The sequence below is a fragment of the Psammomys obesus genome, unplaced genomic scaffold (genome assembly GCF_907164565.1).
Source record: "Psammomys obesus unplaced genomic scaffold, mPsaObe1.curated_primary_1811, whole genome shotgun sequence".
In the NCBI taxonomy this organism is placed as follows: Eukaryota; Metazoa; Chordata; class Mammalia; order Rodentia; family Muridae; genus Psammomys; species Psammomys obesus.
In genome coordinates, this window is record NW_026585504.1 from 4,541,220 (window position 1) to 4,558,753 (window position 17,534).

The 17,534-nt window shown below is 45.2% G+C and overlaps 1 protein-coding gene and 1 long non-coding RNA gene across 4 annotated transcripts; one reads left to right on the forward strand and one right to left on the reverse strand.

The window, feature by feature from the left end:
- Positions 1-646: 646 nt before the first annotated feature.
- Tmem230 (transmembrane protein 230) lies at positions 647-13,305 on the forward strand. Of its 3 annotated transcripts, none has more exons than XM_055607900.1 (4): positions 647-748; positions 2,465-2,583; positions 4,340-4,462; positions 7,275-13,305. In XM_055607900.1, the coding sequence occupies exons 2-4, from the start codon at positions 2,485-2,487 to the stop codon at positions 7,413-7,415; spliced, it is 363 nt and encodes a 120-aa protein (XP_055463875.1). In that variant the 5' UTR covers positions 647-748; positions 2,465-2,484; the 3' UTR covers positions 7,416-13,305. The 3 variants fall into 3 exon arrangements, with proteins under 3 accessions (XP_055463875.1, XP_055463990.1, XP_055463921.1); XM_055608015.1 differs by lacking the exon at positions 647-748 and adding an exon at positions 755-831; XM_055607946.1 differs by lacking the exon at positions 647-748 and adding an exon at positions 755-827.
- Positions 13,306-14,043: 738 nt separating this feature from the next.
- On the reverse strand, positions 14,044-16,604 carry LOC129677699 (uncharacterized). The gene is made up of 3 exons (XR_008720250.1): positions 16,236-16,604; positions 14,781-14,869; positions 14,044-14,429 (listed from the first exon to the last, which is right to left on the reverse strand). It is a non-coding gene; the product is annotated as an uncharacterized LOC129677699 (long non-coding RNA).
- Between the last annotated feature and the right edge of the window lie 930 nt (positions 16,605-17,534).

Below are 17,534 nucleotides of genomic sequence, written 5' to 3' on the forward strand. Positions count from 1 at the left end.
AGACCATACCAAGTAGCTGCTAGTATGTAACGTTTTGTGCTACCAGGGAAGGAAATTGGCTGCACATACACCTCACTTACAGGGTGATGGAAATGCTTTATCAAGACTGGTCACTGTTACATGAGGATATACGTTAGAACTCCGGTACGAAAGACTTGACTGGACGGTGTCAGATAACCAAGCAGGGAAACAAGAATTTGGGACTAAGCGCTCGTTAGTGAGTGCACACCAGTGTCAGCAAAGGGCTGTCCTGGGCAGAATATACCTGGCCGGTCCCTAGCCCACCCCTCCAGGTCCCGGCGATCCCGCTGTGCACAGATGTGGCCACGGGGTCTGGGCTGGAACCACATTAAGTCTTGCTGTAGGCTCCATCCCGGTAGAAAGGACCCTAATTAAGCGCCCACCCACCCTGTGGAGGTGGCAGGCCCGGGGCCGCCAAGCAACAACAGGCAGACCTCTAGTTGGAGGCTAGCCTGGTCACCATACTGCGTCCCAAGACAGCCAGCGCTGCCCGGAGAAACCCTAAATAATGCAGCAAGGGAGGTCTCCGACCATGCGCACTGAAGCCGGGTGCGGTGATGTGGCTTCCTAGTGGCGCCACTTCCGGCGCGCCGGACCGCACGGCACTTCCGGCGGCCAGGCCGACGGCCGTTGGCTGTTAAGCGAGCTGTCAGCGCGCGTACCGGAGGACGGGGCGCGCGGCGCGGCCAGGGGCGGGGCGCGCTCCCGGAAGCCGCGTCCTGAGCCGGTTAGTGGTGGGCTCGCGTGGGTCCTGACCGTGGGTGACGGCGGCGGTGGCCGGCGGGAGGCTGTCCACAGCGCCACGCGCAAGTGCTCAGGGGCCGGGAGGGTGGGCGAGGTTGTGGCGGGGCCGAGAAAAAGCGTAGTAGGAACTTGGACTGAATTGTTTTGTTTTGTACGATGTGATAACTCCCTCTAGAATCCTTTGCTAAGAAGAACACAAGTATTCCCTTTCCGCTCTCGTTCCGCAGCATTTGTTTTGGTGCGAGGTTATAAAAGGCAGAGAACGTCATTTTGTAGCGTAATACAAATCAGGAGTGGCTCAGTGCCACAGAACCCCCATTTATTGATAGCTTGAACTTTCAAGTTTGAGTAATTAAACATGGGATGGCAACAACAGAAACCTAGCCCTGAACACAACTTGATCTAACACTTAGAATTGCAAATGGATTGGCATTGCTCCTTTTTAGTTACTTTTTAGTTCGGATTCTGAACTAAAATGTAATTAACAAAAAGGCCGGAATATTTGGCACCAGTTTTTGCATGCTAGTTACTTTAGTCGACTGTCATAGGCAGTGTCTGGCGTCTCACCAAGATGCAATAAACACCACAGGCCATTATGGAGATGATGTGCAAAATAAAAATACCACACCAGTGAAGGCTGGGGGCTATCGACATAGTTTTCTTCTTAAAGGTGGGCTTTGAGAATTCAAATAGCTTTCCAACTGAAATAATTTTGTTTATATAATTGTATGACTTTATACAGAATCTACATATTTCAGCTGTCATAGGAGCAATCATCTAATCACGATGTTGCTTGCACTAGCCTCCCAAGTAGCCGGGATTATGGTCTCTTTCTCAAGTACTGAGCTCAGATGTCAAGTTTTTAAGCAATTTATTGTTTTTAAATTTTACCTGCTCTCAAATGATAGAGTAGTTATGGTTTCATTACTGCTGTCTGCTTTGAGTGGTTTGAGTAAAACAGACTTTTGCATCCACTTTTTCAGGAGCTACATGATGTGGAAAGTAAAATCACTTGTTTCATGCTTGGGATGGGCGCAGTTACCCACATTGATAAGAATTTGCTCATCAGTCGCTCAGGATGATATCACATCCAGAAGTAGACAAAATGCTGATGTATAAGGAATGTGCATACACATTCCTCCTCCTCTCGTGGCAAACAAAAAATTATTTGAATTTTAATTTAAAGTTTAAATTAAGTTTAATTTTAATTTAAAGTTAAGGGGCAGACAGCACTGTGAGGGAGGGGTTGATTGAAACTGTGAAGGTTGGATTCCAGTCTTCACTCACCTCCATGTGACTTTGGAAAACTAAGCAGGAAACATTGGTGGCAAAGTAAATGAGCTCTGATTCTTCTGCTGCCAGCACTGCTGCTGCTTGTTCTTTTTGGTTTTTCGAGACAGGGTTTCTTTGTGTAGTTCTGGCTGGCCTCGAACTTACATCAGTCCACTTGCCCCTGCTTCCTCAGTGCTGGGATTAAAGCCAGGCTCCGATTCTTTGGAAATGCCTTTGGTGTCTTTCTGTCAAGTCAAGCCAGATACATTATGGGAGTATGCTTGCTGTGTCCAAGAAGTATCAGGTCGTTGTAAGAGCGGTGAAGCCTAAGCTGCCGTGTTGTGAACTCCAGCACAGAACTCCGGCACACGGTGTCTGAAGTCTTGATGTACTGTTATTGCTGTGACAATAAGTCTTTCCCTTCCAGACTAGCTGTGTTACCGTGTGATGATGCCGGCTCGCACCAGCCTGGCGACTGGAATTCCCAGTAGTAAAGTGAAATATTCAAGGCTGTCCAGCACAGATGATGGCTACATTGACCTTCAGGTAATACAATCAGTCAGTCAGTAAAAAATTTCAAAAACATGTCGCTTCGTATCTCTTATCTGGACCAGCAAGAAGCAAACTTATTTCCAAGCCCTTCTGAGCTCCAACTTGGAAAAGGGATCATGGCAGGGAAGTTGCAAGCAATTCCAGGGTTATCTGCTTCCAGTTTGAGTTGAAGTGCTAAAGCCATGTAGCTACAGATTTTATTTAACTTCTCCAGAAAAATATTTTCTTTCCTGATATGACAAGATGCAGTTAGTTAGAGACTCTTTATGGCAAACAGAAAGTGAAGCAAGTAAGTGCGTGTTCTCTCCTGGCCATTACCTGTTATGTAGGATAGCATCTCTCTCTTTCCCACTGTCCCTCAGGATAGAATAGTCTAGGTGGCCCTGGGCCACAGGGGAAGTAGCAGGCAGGAGTCTGTTCTTTTAAGTGTAAACAAATCAATTATTCTTTGTAGTTGTTTGAAGAAGAATTCATCTGAGGTGCTTCCAAACACTAAACATCAGACTCAGTAATGAGTCAAACCTTAGAAGGTTTGTCTCTCTATCTTTTTAAAAATGTTTTTATTCGTATATATTATTTATACATGTATGTGTTCATGCTGTATTTCAGCTTTAATCTGTTCTAACTCTTAACCTTAAGCTGAATTTACTCATAATGCAGTGCTTTCGGAAAGCTGAAACTTGGGCTGGACAGGTGGCTCAGCAGTTAAGAGTACATACTGTTCTGCAGTTTTAAATGTTTTGTGTGTGTGTGTGTTGCCTTCATGTGCACCGTGTGTGTGCCTGGTGCCTGAGAAGGCTGAAGGAGGGCATCAAATCTCCTGCAATTGAAGATGGAGTTGGTTATGAGCTGTCATGTGGATGCTGGGAGCCAAACCTGGGTCCCTGCAAGAGCCGTTGTTGTTGTTATTCACTGAGCTGTCTCTCCATGCCCTTTCACCCCTTTTAATTAAAAAAAATTTTTTTAATTTATTATTTTAAGTGTGTATGGGTGTTTTGTCTGTATGTATGTCTGTGTACCATGTCTGTACAGTGCCCAAAGAGGCTAGAAGGTATCAGATCCTCTGAAACTGAAGTTACAGACTGTTTTGAGTCACCATATCAGTTTTGGGTATTCAACTCAGGACAAAGCATGTTCTTTGACCCTGGAGCCATCTCTCTGGCCTACAAGTACTGTTCTTACAGAGGACCTGAGTTTGGTACCCAAGAGTCACATCAGGTGGCTCAGGTGGCTTATGGTGCCCATAATTCCAGCTCTTGGAAGATCCAGTTCCTCTGGCATGCACAGGAATCTGCCCTCATATACACATCCCACACACAGACACATAACTAAGAATAAAATGAATCCTTAAAAAGAAAGAAAAGCTGAAATTGTGCTTGGAAACTTTTGACTGGCTACGCCAAGTCACCGTCAGTGCAGAAGTTACTGTTTCACATCTGCCTAGCATGGTGCTCACGCTGAATCCCCACAAGATAACACACGCCCCATGCATGTGCGCTTAGTAAATACATGTCCAACAACTAGGTGACAGTCACTGTAAAGGGTTTCCTTGTTTGTAGTGAGGGGGCTGTGGGAAAGCAGAAGCTTCCTGCTCTTGTCCCTCTTCATGTCCAGAGCTATACTGACTGCTGGACATATTTAAGACGCTTGAAGCATCCACTTTGGTTCTTAATTACCCTCCCTGCTTTAAAGTTCTTTAGGTCTGGCATTTTCATAATGTTCTTCATCTTTTTGTTTTTGTCTCTTCCAGTTTAAGAAAAGCCCTCCTAAGATCCCTTATAAGGCCATTGCTCTTGCCACCGTGCTGTTTTTGATTGGCACCTTTCTTATAATCATAGGCTCTCTCCTGCTATCGGGCTACATCAGCAAAGGGGTAAGCTAATGGGAATGAAAGCTTATGGGCATGTGAGGATATGCCATGGATGTTTCAGATGGGAGCCAGAGTGCTATTTTTATGTTCCAGAAGTACAGTAGATTCCACTAGAAGAAAAATAATAATCAGTTATATTTTGTTCTCTGAAAATACAACATGGTTTCTGTTCTTTTCCTCTTTAAGCAAATGTCCCCGTAATTCTTACAAGATGGGTGCTTATAAGTAGGCAGGCATAGCTCCTGAGATAGTTTAGAATCATGCAGCCATTCCTGGCTTTGGGCTTCCGTACTGGTACAAGGCTGTAGCCACAGTCACATACCATCATTGTAGTTTCACAGAAGTATGGGCATGCTGATCAGTGTTTGGGGAGGAGCAGTGAGTCTTTATGAATGTGGCCACTACACCTTGTAGTTGGGTTCCTTTTTTTCATTGGTAAGAGCTCTGTTGAGTTACTGTATTCATAACTGAAGTGGTGCTTGGTAGAGCTTTCCCTTGGGCCATGCTTATGTATTTTGTATCTTAAGTTAATCTAAACAGGCCAAGCATGTTGCAAGCCTTTGATCCCAGCACTCGGGAAGCAGAGGCAGGCAGATGTCTGTGAGTTTGAGGCCAGGTTGGTCTACAGATCTAAAGAGCAAGTTATAGGACAGCCAGGACTACACAGAGAAAAAAACAAAGACCAAAACAAATCAAAAACCCAGATATTCTGATCATAGGACAGGTTCATTTTTTTTTTTTTTTTACACTCTATAAAAAAAAAAAAAATGAAGTTCCTTCTGGTGTTTTATACAGTTACAAAAGGCAAAAATTAAGCATCCAGTGGCCGAGATACCAGTCCAATAAAATTGTGGGACATTCATTTCAGAGAAATGTTATGCCCTTACAGCTTAAGTAATATTTGGGAATTGTTGGTTTTTTTAGACAGGGTCTCTTTCTGTAGCCTTGGTTGTCCTATGTAGTCCAGGCTGGTCTTGAACTTAGAGATCCTCCTGCCTCTGCCTACAGAGTGCTGGGACTAGAGGTGTGTGCCACCATACCCCACTGCAGGAGAAGTAATATTAACAAGTACTTAGAGAGACGGGACAACGAGTTTGGTATGTTTATAACTAAGAACTCAAAAAAAAAAATAGACAGGGAGACTCTTAGTCAAGAAAGTTCATATGGAGCCAGCCGTGGTGGTCCCAGCACTCAGGAGGCAGACACAGGCGGATCGTGTGAGTTGGAGGCCAGCCTGGTCTACAAAGAGTCCAGGACAGCCAAGGCTACACAGAGAAACCTTGTTTACAAACAAACAGATAGTACCTAAGGACCTGCGCTCTGGTTCTTAGCAGCTACATAAAAAGCCAAATGTATTGTCATGCATCTGTGGCCCAGCACTGCAAGGGTGGAGGCAGCTAGGGCCCAGGACACCTGAGCTCCAGGCTTGAGGAGCTGGAAAGGTGGCTTCACTGTTAGGAAGCTAGACTGCTCTTGCAGAGGGCTTCTTAAGTTTTTACGAGAACTTAAGCTGGGTGATTCACAACTGCCTGTCACTCCAGCTCCAGGCACATTTGAAGCTTCTGACCTCTTCTGGCACCTTTACTTAGGTGCACTTGCACAGCATAATTTAAAATAACTGTTGGGGCTAACGGGATAGCTCTGTGGCTAAAGGCAGTGACTGTTCTTCCAGGGGATTGGTTCAGTTCCCAGCATCCATGTGACTGTTTCCAACTGTCTCCAACTCCAATTCCAGGGCATCCACTGCCTCTGTGGTGATCAGGCAACTTGCAGTGAAGAGACATACGTATAAACAAAACATAGGTCTTTTCAACTATTAATTTGTGGCCCACATTTCCAGCGGTTAGTAAAGTCCATGACTGTTGGTCTCAGGAGAGTCATTACACTTTTAAGCTGTTGAGACTGTGAAAGGCTGTAGGGACCTTTGAAGTGGGACTAATACACCTTGCGCTATGATATAGCTGCAAGCTTGTAGGAGCCAAGGAGTGGAGTGTGTTTGTGTAAGAGCAGCCTCCGCAGGCTCATAGTTGAGTGATTAGTCCACAGCTGGTAGCTGTTTAGGAAGAATTAGAAGGGTTAGCTCTCTCCTTCTCTGCCTTATGCTTGTGGATCTGATGTAAGCTCTTAGCTGTTGCTTTCCCACCATGATGGTCATGAACTCTAACCCCTGGAAACTGTAAGCAAGCCTCTTTCTTTTAAAAATTGCCTTGGTCATGATTTTTCTTTGCAATAGAAAAGTACCCAAGTAATACCCATATATACATATTTAGAATAAGTGTTTAAAAAATAAGGTGGAGAGCTGTTGAATACGTCACCTTAAGTCACCCTCCGGCACACACGCACACATCTGCATGTGCCCTTGTAGACAAACAGTATCCACCCCCCAAGCACAGGCGCATACACACTGGAAAGAAAGAGTGGAGGCAGCCAGGCACAGGGCCGCACGCCTGCAGTCTCAGCACTCGGGGAGGCAGAGGCAGGTGGAGCTCTGTGAGTTCAAGCCTCGCCTGCTCTACAAATCGAGTCCAGGACACCAAAGGCTACAAAGGCTGTCTCGAAGAAGAAAAAAGAAAGAGCAAAAGGAAATACGCCTAATATCGAGATTAAAAGTCTTTCTTTTCTATAGTTTTGAATTTATTGCTTAATTTGTAATCAGGAAGAAATTGGGAGCATAGCGCTTGCCTAGCATGCCCAAGGTCTCTTAATTTGATCCCAGACAGTGAAAGATAAGAAAAAGGTGGTGGCAATTTGTGATCAGAGAGAAGAGATCTAAAGGTTTAACTTGTATGTACTAATGTTTTCCTTCTGCCACCAGGGGGCAGACCGAGCCGTTCCTGTCCTCATCATTGGCATTTTGGTGTTCCTGCCAGGATTTTACCATTTGCGCATCGCCTACTATGCATCCAAAGGCTACCGAGGTTACTCCTATGATGACATTCCAGACTTTGATGACTAGCATTCACCTCAGCCTAGAGAGGATCAACAGTGCATCCACTTTAAGACATCAGACAGGAACTGTGGCTGAAGGCTGAGGAAGTCTACAATTTGCAGATGCTTAGCAAAACAATGGCCGGATTGTATGGCTCCTTTTCCAAAATGCTCATGCTTTATAATTAGCTAATTAGGATCTGTTATGTTTTCATCTCCTGGCCCTGGCCAAGCGTGACAAGTTTTTCCACATGGTTATGCATCATGTAAGAATGGTAAGGCTAATTGTCTGGGAGACAGGATATTCTATAGTGGAAAGCATTGCCCTCCTTGGAGGTGAACCTTTTCTTTGTCTTCATTGTCTGCTTGTCTTAGGAACATATGGAAAATGGATTATGTCTAGTTTCTTATTACTAAGTAATTTATTTTTAAAATTAACTTATTTCTCAAACACTCTCCTCTACCTTCACGTCCTGGTAAAATTAAAATATATATCTTATCTCTCATACTTTCCTCTAACTCCACATCTGTGGATGCATCTGTAATAGGCTTTTTTTTTTTTTATTTATTGAGTTTTTAAATGGTTTAAAATTAAATGGCTTAAAAGTGGAGATTTTAAGCCACAAAGCTGGGTATGGTGGCACACACCGCTAACACTTGGGGGCAGAGACAGGTGAGTCTTTGAGTTAAGGCTAGCTCGTCTACATAGAGAGTTTTAGGACAACCAGGGCTACCTAGGGAGAGCCTGTCTCAAACAAGAAGAAGAAAAGTGAATTGTGTCTGGTTTTCCACTAGCCTGCCCACCACAAAACTCAGGTGAGTCCTTCGTAGATGAAAAGATTGTGTGAATCATACCTTAAGGGCTAGACCTTGGCTGTTCTTAGTAAAACTAGATAAGTGTACTTTAAAAGTTTACAACCCTCTGCTGGCACCTGCTACTATGATATCATTCTGCTGAAGATTACAAGACTTGGCCAAGATCCCTGCAAATGTATTCAGTCAAATCTGGTTTTCAGCTTTCAAAAAGTGGTATATGTTTTGTTTGTTTTTTTTTTTTTAATTAAAGCATAATTCAAATTCTAGACTTAAAACGACTTGACTTGAGGCATGTTTTAGAACAGCATTGTAATGATTTGGTGTAATGAGTAATTCCAGTCCCCAGGACTCCCCTGTTTTTTAGGTAACTGGCTGTGTGAATCAGACTCTGCTTTCCAGTCAGTTTTTTTCTTTTGAGGTTATGGACTTGGGCAGCCAGAAGTCTAGGTGTGTCATCCGCTGAGACTTGGAAGGCCGTGAGTAGGGAAATTTTGAGAGAGAGAGAACTTTTGGGTGTGTTGAAACTAGATGTCTGCTTGACACCCCAGGAGAGCTGTGGAGAGGGGAGCTGCAGTGCTCTGTGTCTCCAGTGGAGACAGAAACGCTGGGGCCCCGGGGCTGCGTGAGCTAACCAGTGGAGCTAGTGTACAGGTAGAAGGAGATGGCTGAGGAAGCAGGGCAGTGACCCCAGCAGCTGCCGGGTTTGGCTGTATTTAAATTGGAGGGAAACCAAAGGGTCTCTGGTGCTGAGCAGCTGTAGAACCTTGCTAGTGAAGGTGTGAAGTGCCATAGAATAATTAAAGCTTCCTGTTGGACACTGCTTGCAAAGGCAAACCAAAATGCGTGGTGGTATTTATATTATGGAAGGCATGATGCTACGAAGGAAAGGGGATGGGAAGGTCACAGACAGGCACAGAACAGAGGGTCACATGTTCCAGGTCCTCTCCATGCTGTTCCTTGTTCCTTGTTCTACATAGAAGCACTTGCTCCTGCTGGCCATTATATGGCTCACACCTTTAATCCCAGCATTCTGGAGGCAGAGGTAGTTTTATCTCTGAGTTCAAGGTCAGCCTGGTCTACATAGTGAGTGCTAATATATCCAAGACGATATAGTGAAACCCTGTAACAAACAAACAAAAAATAGGCCTAGTTGTGTGGTTCTGCGATCCCCTTTTTCTGCTTTATTACACATACTTTACATATCCAAGGAAGCCAGCCACATTTTCTCCAGGGCCCAGTCTGGAGGCCTCACTCTGCAGCAGCCACAACCTCATTCATTTCATTGCATCCTAAATGGACTCTTCTAGCTTGTATGGATACACAATCAAGATTCTGCCTGGGGCTAGAATCCTTCTCTAATGTCCCATGAAGAATGACACTCTGCACACGAGTGATCTCATCCAGGTGGCCTCATTAAGACACACACACACACACACACACACACACACACTCTATAAAGCCAAAATCTGACTTGTATGCATTGACTATAATTGTGTTCTTTGGTGCTTTATAGAAAAGGTCCAGTTCTCCGTAATATGGTAGTGCATGCATGTGTGAGGGTATATGGCACATGTGTATAGGTGCCCACAGAGGCCAGATCCCCTGGAGCTGGAAGGATGGGCTGTTACTGAGCTACTCAGCGGGTGCTGGGAGCCAGACTTGGGTGCTTAAAGGGTAGCGCATGCTCCTCTCCACAGAGCTGTCTCTTCAGCCCCTGGCAAATACTTCTTTTTCTGAGACCTTCTGCACAGTACTCTATGAGATCTGTATGATTTTAATGTCTCCAGAGTCCTGTATTAGGAAAAATTCTCAAGCTTAAATTAATGCCTTTGGGGATTGAGCTGGTAAAGAAATGGGCATGGATTGGGCACAGTAAAAGCAGTGGAGGCCACACCCTTTATCAAATGAGTATTTGCCTAAAAGCGGTCTGCTGTCTAAACTAGAGGGCACAGTGATCAAGACAGCTATTGCACTTTCCGGGAATTCCAAGCAGGAACACCCTTCTGGCGCACATGTGACAAGGGGTGCAGGCTCATTCATTGCCATTGTAGTGGAAGAGCCACACATGGCTAGTGTATCACACGTGAATTGACCATTTCCGCCCTTTATGGAGGTACAGCAAGGAAAGATGGCTTGGTCACTGAGGAGCACGGCTTATAAACTAATGGTCACTTGTTGACCTGCTTTTTTTTTGTTTATTTTTTTAAAAGAGGTATGTGGTGGTGATGCTTAATTTCTCTTAAGAAATTTTAAGACTGTTGAACCTGTTGGAGCAGTCTGTAAAGATTGTTTAAGTGAGGGCTGGAGAGATGGCTCAAGAGGTTAAGAGCACTGGCTGTTCTTCCAGAGGTCCTGAGTTCAATTCCCAGCAACCACATGTGGCTCCCAGCTACCTATGATGAGATCTGGTGCCCTCTGCTGGTGTGCAGACACACATGCAGGCAGAACATCATATACATAATAAAGAAATCTAAACAAAAAAAAAAAAAAAAAGATTAAGTGAGTAGAATTTCCCAGTTCACCACTTGGTTATCTCTTCACCCACCCTACAAATTTCCCTCCAACATCTGTTTGTCAAATGAAGAGCTGAAATGTAGGCATTACATTTTCCTTTGCAGTGTGGACAGGTGGGCTGGTGCTGCTGAGTTCAGACTTCCCAGTGTGGCCCTCCACCCACTGCCATGCTGGCCAGATACCCCTCAAACCATTGGTACTACCTGATGAGTCAGGCCTCTGCTGCAACCTTTTGCTTCATACTGTGGCTGCAGACCTGCACTTGACAGCTATCGCAGAATAGCTTCTTGATGTACTACAAAGGAACCTGCTGCTAGGATCACAGTCTGGCTTCTGGCCTTTGAAATGTTACTTGCCAGTCATTACCCTTTAGCTTTTTGACCTGTCGTTTAATCTTATCTGAGCCCTTCTGTTCCAAAGGTGTGTAGTTTATGGTTTAATGCATGGGAGGAAAGGGCAGGCTCTTAGTTATGTGGTGTTGGACAAATTACCTGAGTGACCTGCTGCTGCTAAAAGAAAGGTTGCTCCTTGAGGGGTAGGGCCTGGAGAAAGGCCAAGGATGCTGGGGAGCTTACCCTCCATCCTTGCCCTCCTGAGGAACTGTTCTATGACAAGCTGCCCCCAGAGGCAGGACTTCTTTACTAGCTAGGGTGAAAAGGAGGGTGTGAGGTAGTCCTTTGCCTGTATGTGGCTGGCTGGGGCCTCTGTGTGACCCAGTCCTTAGAGGCTGAGACCTTGCCAAGAAGACCTTGGAGATCAGGTGTGCCTCAACACATCTGACCTACCTCCTGAAGCTGGTCCTTTACAGCCCCACCCCTCTGCTTTACGCTACTCACCCCTTGCTACTTGGAAGCTGTCTTAATTACTTTTCTGTGTTGGTAAAGAGGCACCAAGACCAAGGCAGCTTATAGAAGTTTATTAGGGCCTTGCTTAGTTTCAGAGAGTAGAGTCTATGACCGCCATGGCAGCAGGCAGGCAGGGCAGGACACTGGAGCAGTAGTTCAGAGTACATCTGATCCACAAGGAGGAGGCAGAGCAAAGCAGCTAACTGGAGAGGACTCCTAATCCTTCCCAAACAGTTCCCACCAACTGTGGACTAGTCACTCAAATATGGGGCCTTTGGGAGCCACCACAGAAGCTGTGCTCTGGACCAGCAGCATGGGAGCTCGTCAGAAATGCAGCATTCTAACAAGACCCTCGAGATCCCATTATCTCTGAGTACTGTGCACCTCCTATTCATTTCCTCACTTTGGGGCTAGACCCTTCCAGCAGTGCTAGCGGTTAGGAGAAAATTCAGAAGATAGAGCCCTCTTGAGCTAGCATTACTTTAAAACTAAGGGGGGTGGGATCAGTGAGGAAGCTTCAAAGGCAAGTCAAGGAAACATTGGAGAAAGGCTCTGGGAAACCCTTGATGAGCCACGAGAAACCGAAACAGTCTCAAGGAGCACAGAACACTGCAGTTCTTCACCCAAGAGAGGCAGGAAGGCTTTCACAAGATGGCTGAAAGGGTCGGTCCTGTTATTGGAGGCTGGGGGCTTCCCTCATCTCTAAGTCTGACAAACAGCATTCCTCTACAGTAATTGGAGAAAGATCCATCTAGAAAATGCTCCCATCTGAGGTAATCCTTTAAGAAGGTTTTCTCTCGAATTAATAGAATCTGCCACTTGCCCTGAGTCTGGTTCCCTGGGGCTGGTGTCTCTCAAAGCTGAAAATGGCAGCAGTGGAGTCACCAATGGCCCAGGAGGTTTTATGGCCTGGCACAGTTGAGGCTGGCACTCCGTACACTCAAAGCAGGGGTTGGGTGTGGCCATGAGCAGCCAGAGGACAAGCCAGGCCACCTGCTCTTGTGTCTGTGGCTTTTATTTATGCAGTGCTGATGGAACCCAGGGTCTCACATCTATTAGGCAATTGCTCCATCACCAGTTTGTGCCTTGAGTATTTGTTTTGTATCTGGAAACTTCACTTTGTTGAGTTCTAGCAGTTTTGGGGAGTGGATTTTGTACTGATTTCTATATTAAGGTCATGACCTCTGCAGATAGACTGCCTCCTCTCTACTGTTGACAGCTTTCCATTTCTTTTTCTTGCCTAACTGTTCTAAGACTCAGTACAATGCTGTATGGGAGTGTGGAAATGGGCATACTTGTTCCTCTCAATCATAGAGGAATGTCTTCCAACTTCTCATTGAGTATATTAACCAGTGTGTCATGTGTGAATGAAGGTTCCCAGAAGGAAGCTGACCTTACCCTGAACCTTCTGAAAGCTGATTAGCTAATTAGAACTTCAACCATTGTAGAGAGTTTGGAATGTTGCAGGTTCAGAGCCTAATTACAATTTATCTAAATAAGCATTCCTTGCCCACTTCTGTGTCTGACCTAATATCCTGTGATTAACAGATAAAACCCTTTGGAACCTATTAACAAAACTCTAGTTTTCCCTAACTGGAAAAGCTAAGAATGTCATTAGAGGGCACCTGAAACACAGCAAGGCTCCCTGCTTTGCCATAACCCCCTTCCTACTGTTCCCACCAAAGTGTTTGAATAGTACTTTGACTGATGACTGTTCTGTTAGTATAAAAACTTACAACCTGGTGGTGGTGGTGGTGGCGGCGGCGGCGGCGGCGGCGGCGGCGGCGGTGATGGTGGCGGCGGTGGTAATGGTGGCGGTAGGGGCAGCACGCGCCTTTAATCCCAGCACTTGGGAGGCAGAGGCAGGTGGATTTTTGTGAGTTTGAGGCCAGGCTCATCTACAGAGTGAGTTCCAGGACAGCCAGAGCTACACAGAGAACCCTTGTGGCTGGGGAGGGGGAATGGTGGCAGGGGGCAGCACATGGAATTTGGAGTTGCTCAAGAATAAGCTCTCTTGAGGCTGGAGCGATAGCTGGCAGTGAAGAGCACTGGCTGCTCATCTAGTAAACCTGAGTTTGGTTCCCAGCACCCACACGGTGACTCACAACTGTCTAACTCCAGTCTCAAGACAGGTGACACCCTCTTCTGTCTGTGGTACACAGATGTCCAGGCAAAACAGCCATACACATAAAAATAAGTACAAATTTTAAAAAGTATAAACTCATAATCCTTTACGGTAAATGTTGTTTTGGTATTGATACATATAAAAGTACATTCCTGTGGGTTAGAGAGATGGCTCAGAGGTTAAGAGCATGGACTGCTCTTCCAAAAGTCCTGAGTTCAAGTCCCAGCAACCACATGGTGGCTCACAACCATCTATAATAAGATATGGTGCTCTCTTCCAGTGTGCAGGTGTATATGCAGGCAGAATAATATATACACAATAGATAAATAAATCTTTAAAAAAGTACGTTCCTTCTGTACCTACTTTTATCATAAAAAGGGTGCTGAGTTTTATTAGCTGCTTTTTTACAGTCTTTTAAGGAGATAGATAATTTTTGTTCTTTATTCTGTTGATGAGGTATATTGTCGATTGGCCTATGCTAAACTGGGAACATCAGAAAATGGTAAGAACCTTCTCCCATTTAATGGGAATTCACGCAGAGAGCCATGGCACAGTGCTGGTCTAAGGCCAGGCCTCCTTTTTGTTCTGAGCGTTGGTCCACGAGGCTCCCACTGTGGCGCTGTGGTGGTGTTTCTGCAGTGCCCCTCCAGTAAGGGGCAAGAAAGTCTTCTCTCTTCCAGTTTTATCAGATGGGCAAAAAAGAAGTTCACCTCACACTGTGTGGAGATTGTGGTTTTGCAATCTAGAAAACGAAAAGAGGCAGGTCTATAAAGGCATATCGAGTATTGGCAGAGTGGACCTGCATTTGCCTACCAAGCCCCAGATCTAGGCCCTAAAGAGTACTTTCAGAGCAAAATATCTCTTTTAACAAACAATTCAACTTAAATATTAACCAACAAAGCAGAGTAGGAACTTTGAAGTCCACTCTATCATACAATTAAGTTCTTTACATACTTTTACTATAATCAGTCACAGTATTAATCTAACCTTGGCTTTTATCTCCAGACTTTGATTTAAAATTACATATGAATTCACCTTGACTCCTACCTTCTTCATGAATGTATATATTCATACATATAATTTGAGCACCTACCACAGACAGCACTTTAATCAGGCATCAAAAAAGAAGTCATCTGCAGCCAGGGGTGGCAGCTCATACCTGTCATTTTGACACTTGTAAGGCTGAAGCAGGAGAACCAAGAAATTAAGGCTAGTCACATCTGTATAGCAAGTTCAAAGCCATCCTGGACTACATGAAACCCTGTCTCAAATGACAACAAAATAACTCCTCCAAAACCAAAGGCCATAATGGGATCATTTATTATATCCACTTCAGAAGGTTTGCAACCCAAGAAGACCCAGAGCTGAGCTCTCTGGGCAAATAAAAATCGTATTAACCAGCTGGGTGTGGTGGCGCACACCTTTAGTCCCAGCACTCGGGAGGCAGAAGCAGGTGAATCTATAAGAGTTCAAGAATAGCCTGGTCTGCAAAGTGGGTTCCAGGATAGCCAGGGCTACATAGAAAAATCTTGTCTTGGAAAACAAAAATGAAAAAAATAAGCTGTAAGACACATTTGGTCAAAATGCCTAACAGAAAAAGCATGAATCGATAATACACATATTTCATGTGAAAAGATGAAAATGAGTGCCAATAGATTGAGCGGGAAGGGATAGGTGCCTCTCTCAGAGAGGACGGCCTGTGGTTGAGGACTGACTTTCAGCATGAATCCTGTGAAATTTCAGAAATTACAGTTAGTGTAGTGTGTGTGTGTGTGTGTGTGTGTGTGTGTGTGTGTGTGTGTGTGTATAGGCATGCACCTGCCTCAGCACATGCATGGAGTTCAGACAGCAACTTCATAGAATTGGTTCTTTCCTTCCACCTTTGCAGAGGTCAAGTTCAGGTCGCCAGGCTTACAGGCCATGTCCCATCTGACCAGCCCCCGTATTGTGGAATACCCTAGCAGGTCACAGCCCACCCCTACTATTTGGCCACTCTCAGTCCCCAGCCTTTCCCACAGCCACCTGTGGAGTCCAGACCGCAGTAGCCACTCCCAGTTTCAGGCCAGCCAAATCCTGGGTCACCTGCCCATGCTCTTGCTCAAGGCTGTCTCAGAGACTACTGCAGATGCCCCTGAGCCCCCTGCCCCTGACAGTGCAATCTAGACAACAATGTTTGTATTACTTTTTAATATGATGTTTTGTTTTGCTTTGGGATTTCTCTGCACTGCCACTACCCAACTAACAACTTACTTTTTTCTTCTCATATAACTTTTACTTTTCCCAGGAAGTTAATAATTCTCTTTTCCTATTATTTATCAATAATTAAGCCCAAAATAACTCCCACTTGGATATGCAACCTAGTATTGCTTTATTTTTTAGCCAGTCTCACTGTATATCCCAGTCTGGCCTTGAACTTGTAAAACTACCTCAGCCTGAGGGCTGGGATTCTTGGCAGGAGTCACCACACCGAGCTAACCCACAGAACTCTCCATAAAAGATCCTGCCACCTTGCCCTTTGCCACACATACTCAGTTCACCTCAGTCTTACCTTTAGAGGCGCCTGGCACCACCAATTCTCATAGTTTGTGGAGAATGTGTTATAAAGCATGTTCTCTGGTTTCTCTTGCTCTCGGGGGTTCTGTTACTGTGACAGGACAGTCCTACACACCAAGCAGGTGAAAGCCCCTTTGTGGACTGCACACCGTCCTGCCTAGGCCCCTGGACTGCAGCTGCCAGTGTCATGTCAAAACAGTGCACTAACCTATGTCCTGTTTTCTGTGCCGCAAATGGGAGGAGAAGTGACTTCTGACTGGAGTGGCTGATCCCTGCCCCTGCCCCACATCTCCCTCTGTTCTCGTGGTTTGGCTAGTTTCATGGCCTGCCTTCCTGCCCTCCTGTCTGCGTTCCTAGCACAATCTCATTGTTGGTAACAGGTTTTCTTCTCCCTGTGAGCCTTCAGTTCTGCCCTGTTACCACCAGCCACTCATGTGTGGGTGAGTTTGGTGTCATCTGCTTTGTCATTTCACTTGCTGCTTAGACCTGTCAGCAGGACAGATGCCACACCTGCATATATTGACCTTTGTCGTTACATCCCCTGAGATAGATGATGTAGGCACTCTTCCCCCTTTAAACCCCTCTCTTCTGTGGAAGATTGCTGCTGCTTTTTCTCTCCTCCTCCTCTTCCTCCTCCTCCTTTTAAAGAAAAATTGTGTTGCAACTAATTGAGTCGGTTTAAAATTTTTTTTGTTGCTTGCTGAGTTGGTTATTTTGTGTGGGTGGGTATGGGTGTGTCTAAGGTTTCTCTACATAGCTCTAGCTGTCCTGAACATCACTGTGTACAGATAACTAATTTACATATGAACTTGTGTTGGCAGAATACTAAAGGTCTCTTGTGAACAGTCTCAATTTTTTTAACAAAAATACATAAAGATATCCTTTCCCTGTAAAATGTAATACACAGAGAAAAGTATACAAAACATTAAGTGCACAATCTGAGCAATCAAGTCTGAAACTCAAGGATATAGTGCCCAGACGAAGAACATGCTGTAGGGACTGAGACAGATGGAGCAGCACTAGCAGTGTGGAGGCAGGAGACACCACAGGGCGTCCCAAGCCCTGTCTGCTCCATCGTGCCTGGGCCGTAGTTACAGGAGAGTGGTGACTTGCCTAGTAAGACAGGCAGGTGGGGAACTCCTGTATCATGGAAGGGTCCCAGCCGCTGCCCTGACTGGGAATCATCTCTTCCCCTTTGGTTCATTTCTAAGTCAAGCACACAAGACCAGAGAAAGCACAGCTTTTCTTCTTGGTGCTATGAATTAGGATAGAAGCCCCATTAGGTAGAAACAGG

What these genes read in the sequence shown, in the direction of transcription:
- Tmem230 (XM_055607900.1), top strand. Translation starts at nt 2,485, where the DNA reads ATGATGCCGGCTCGCACCAGCCTGGCGACTGGAATTCCCAGTAGTAAA. An exon ending in ATGGCTACATTGACCTTCAG is followed by an intron (nt 2,584 to 4,339) that starts GTAATACAATCA and finishes TGTCTCTTCCAG; the next exon opens with TTTAAGAAAAGCCCTCCTAA. An exon ending in CGGGCTACATCAGCAAAGGG is followed by an intron (nt 4,463 to 7,274) that starts GTAAGCTAATGG and finishes TTCTGCCACCAG; the next exon opens with GGGGCAGACCGAGCCGTTCC.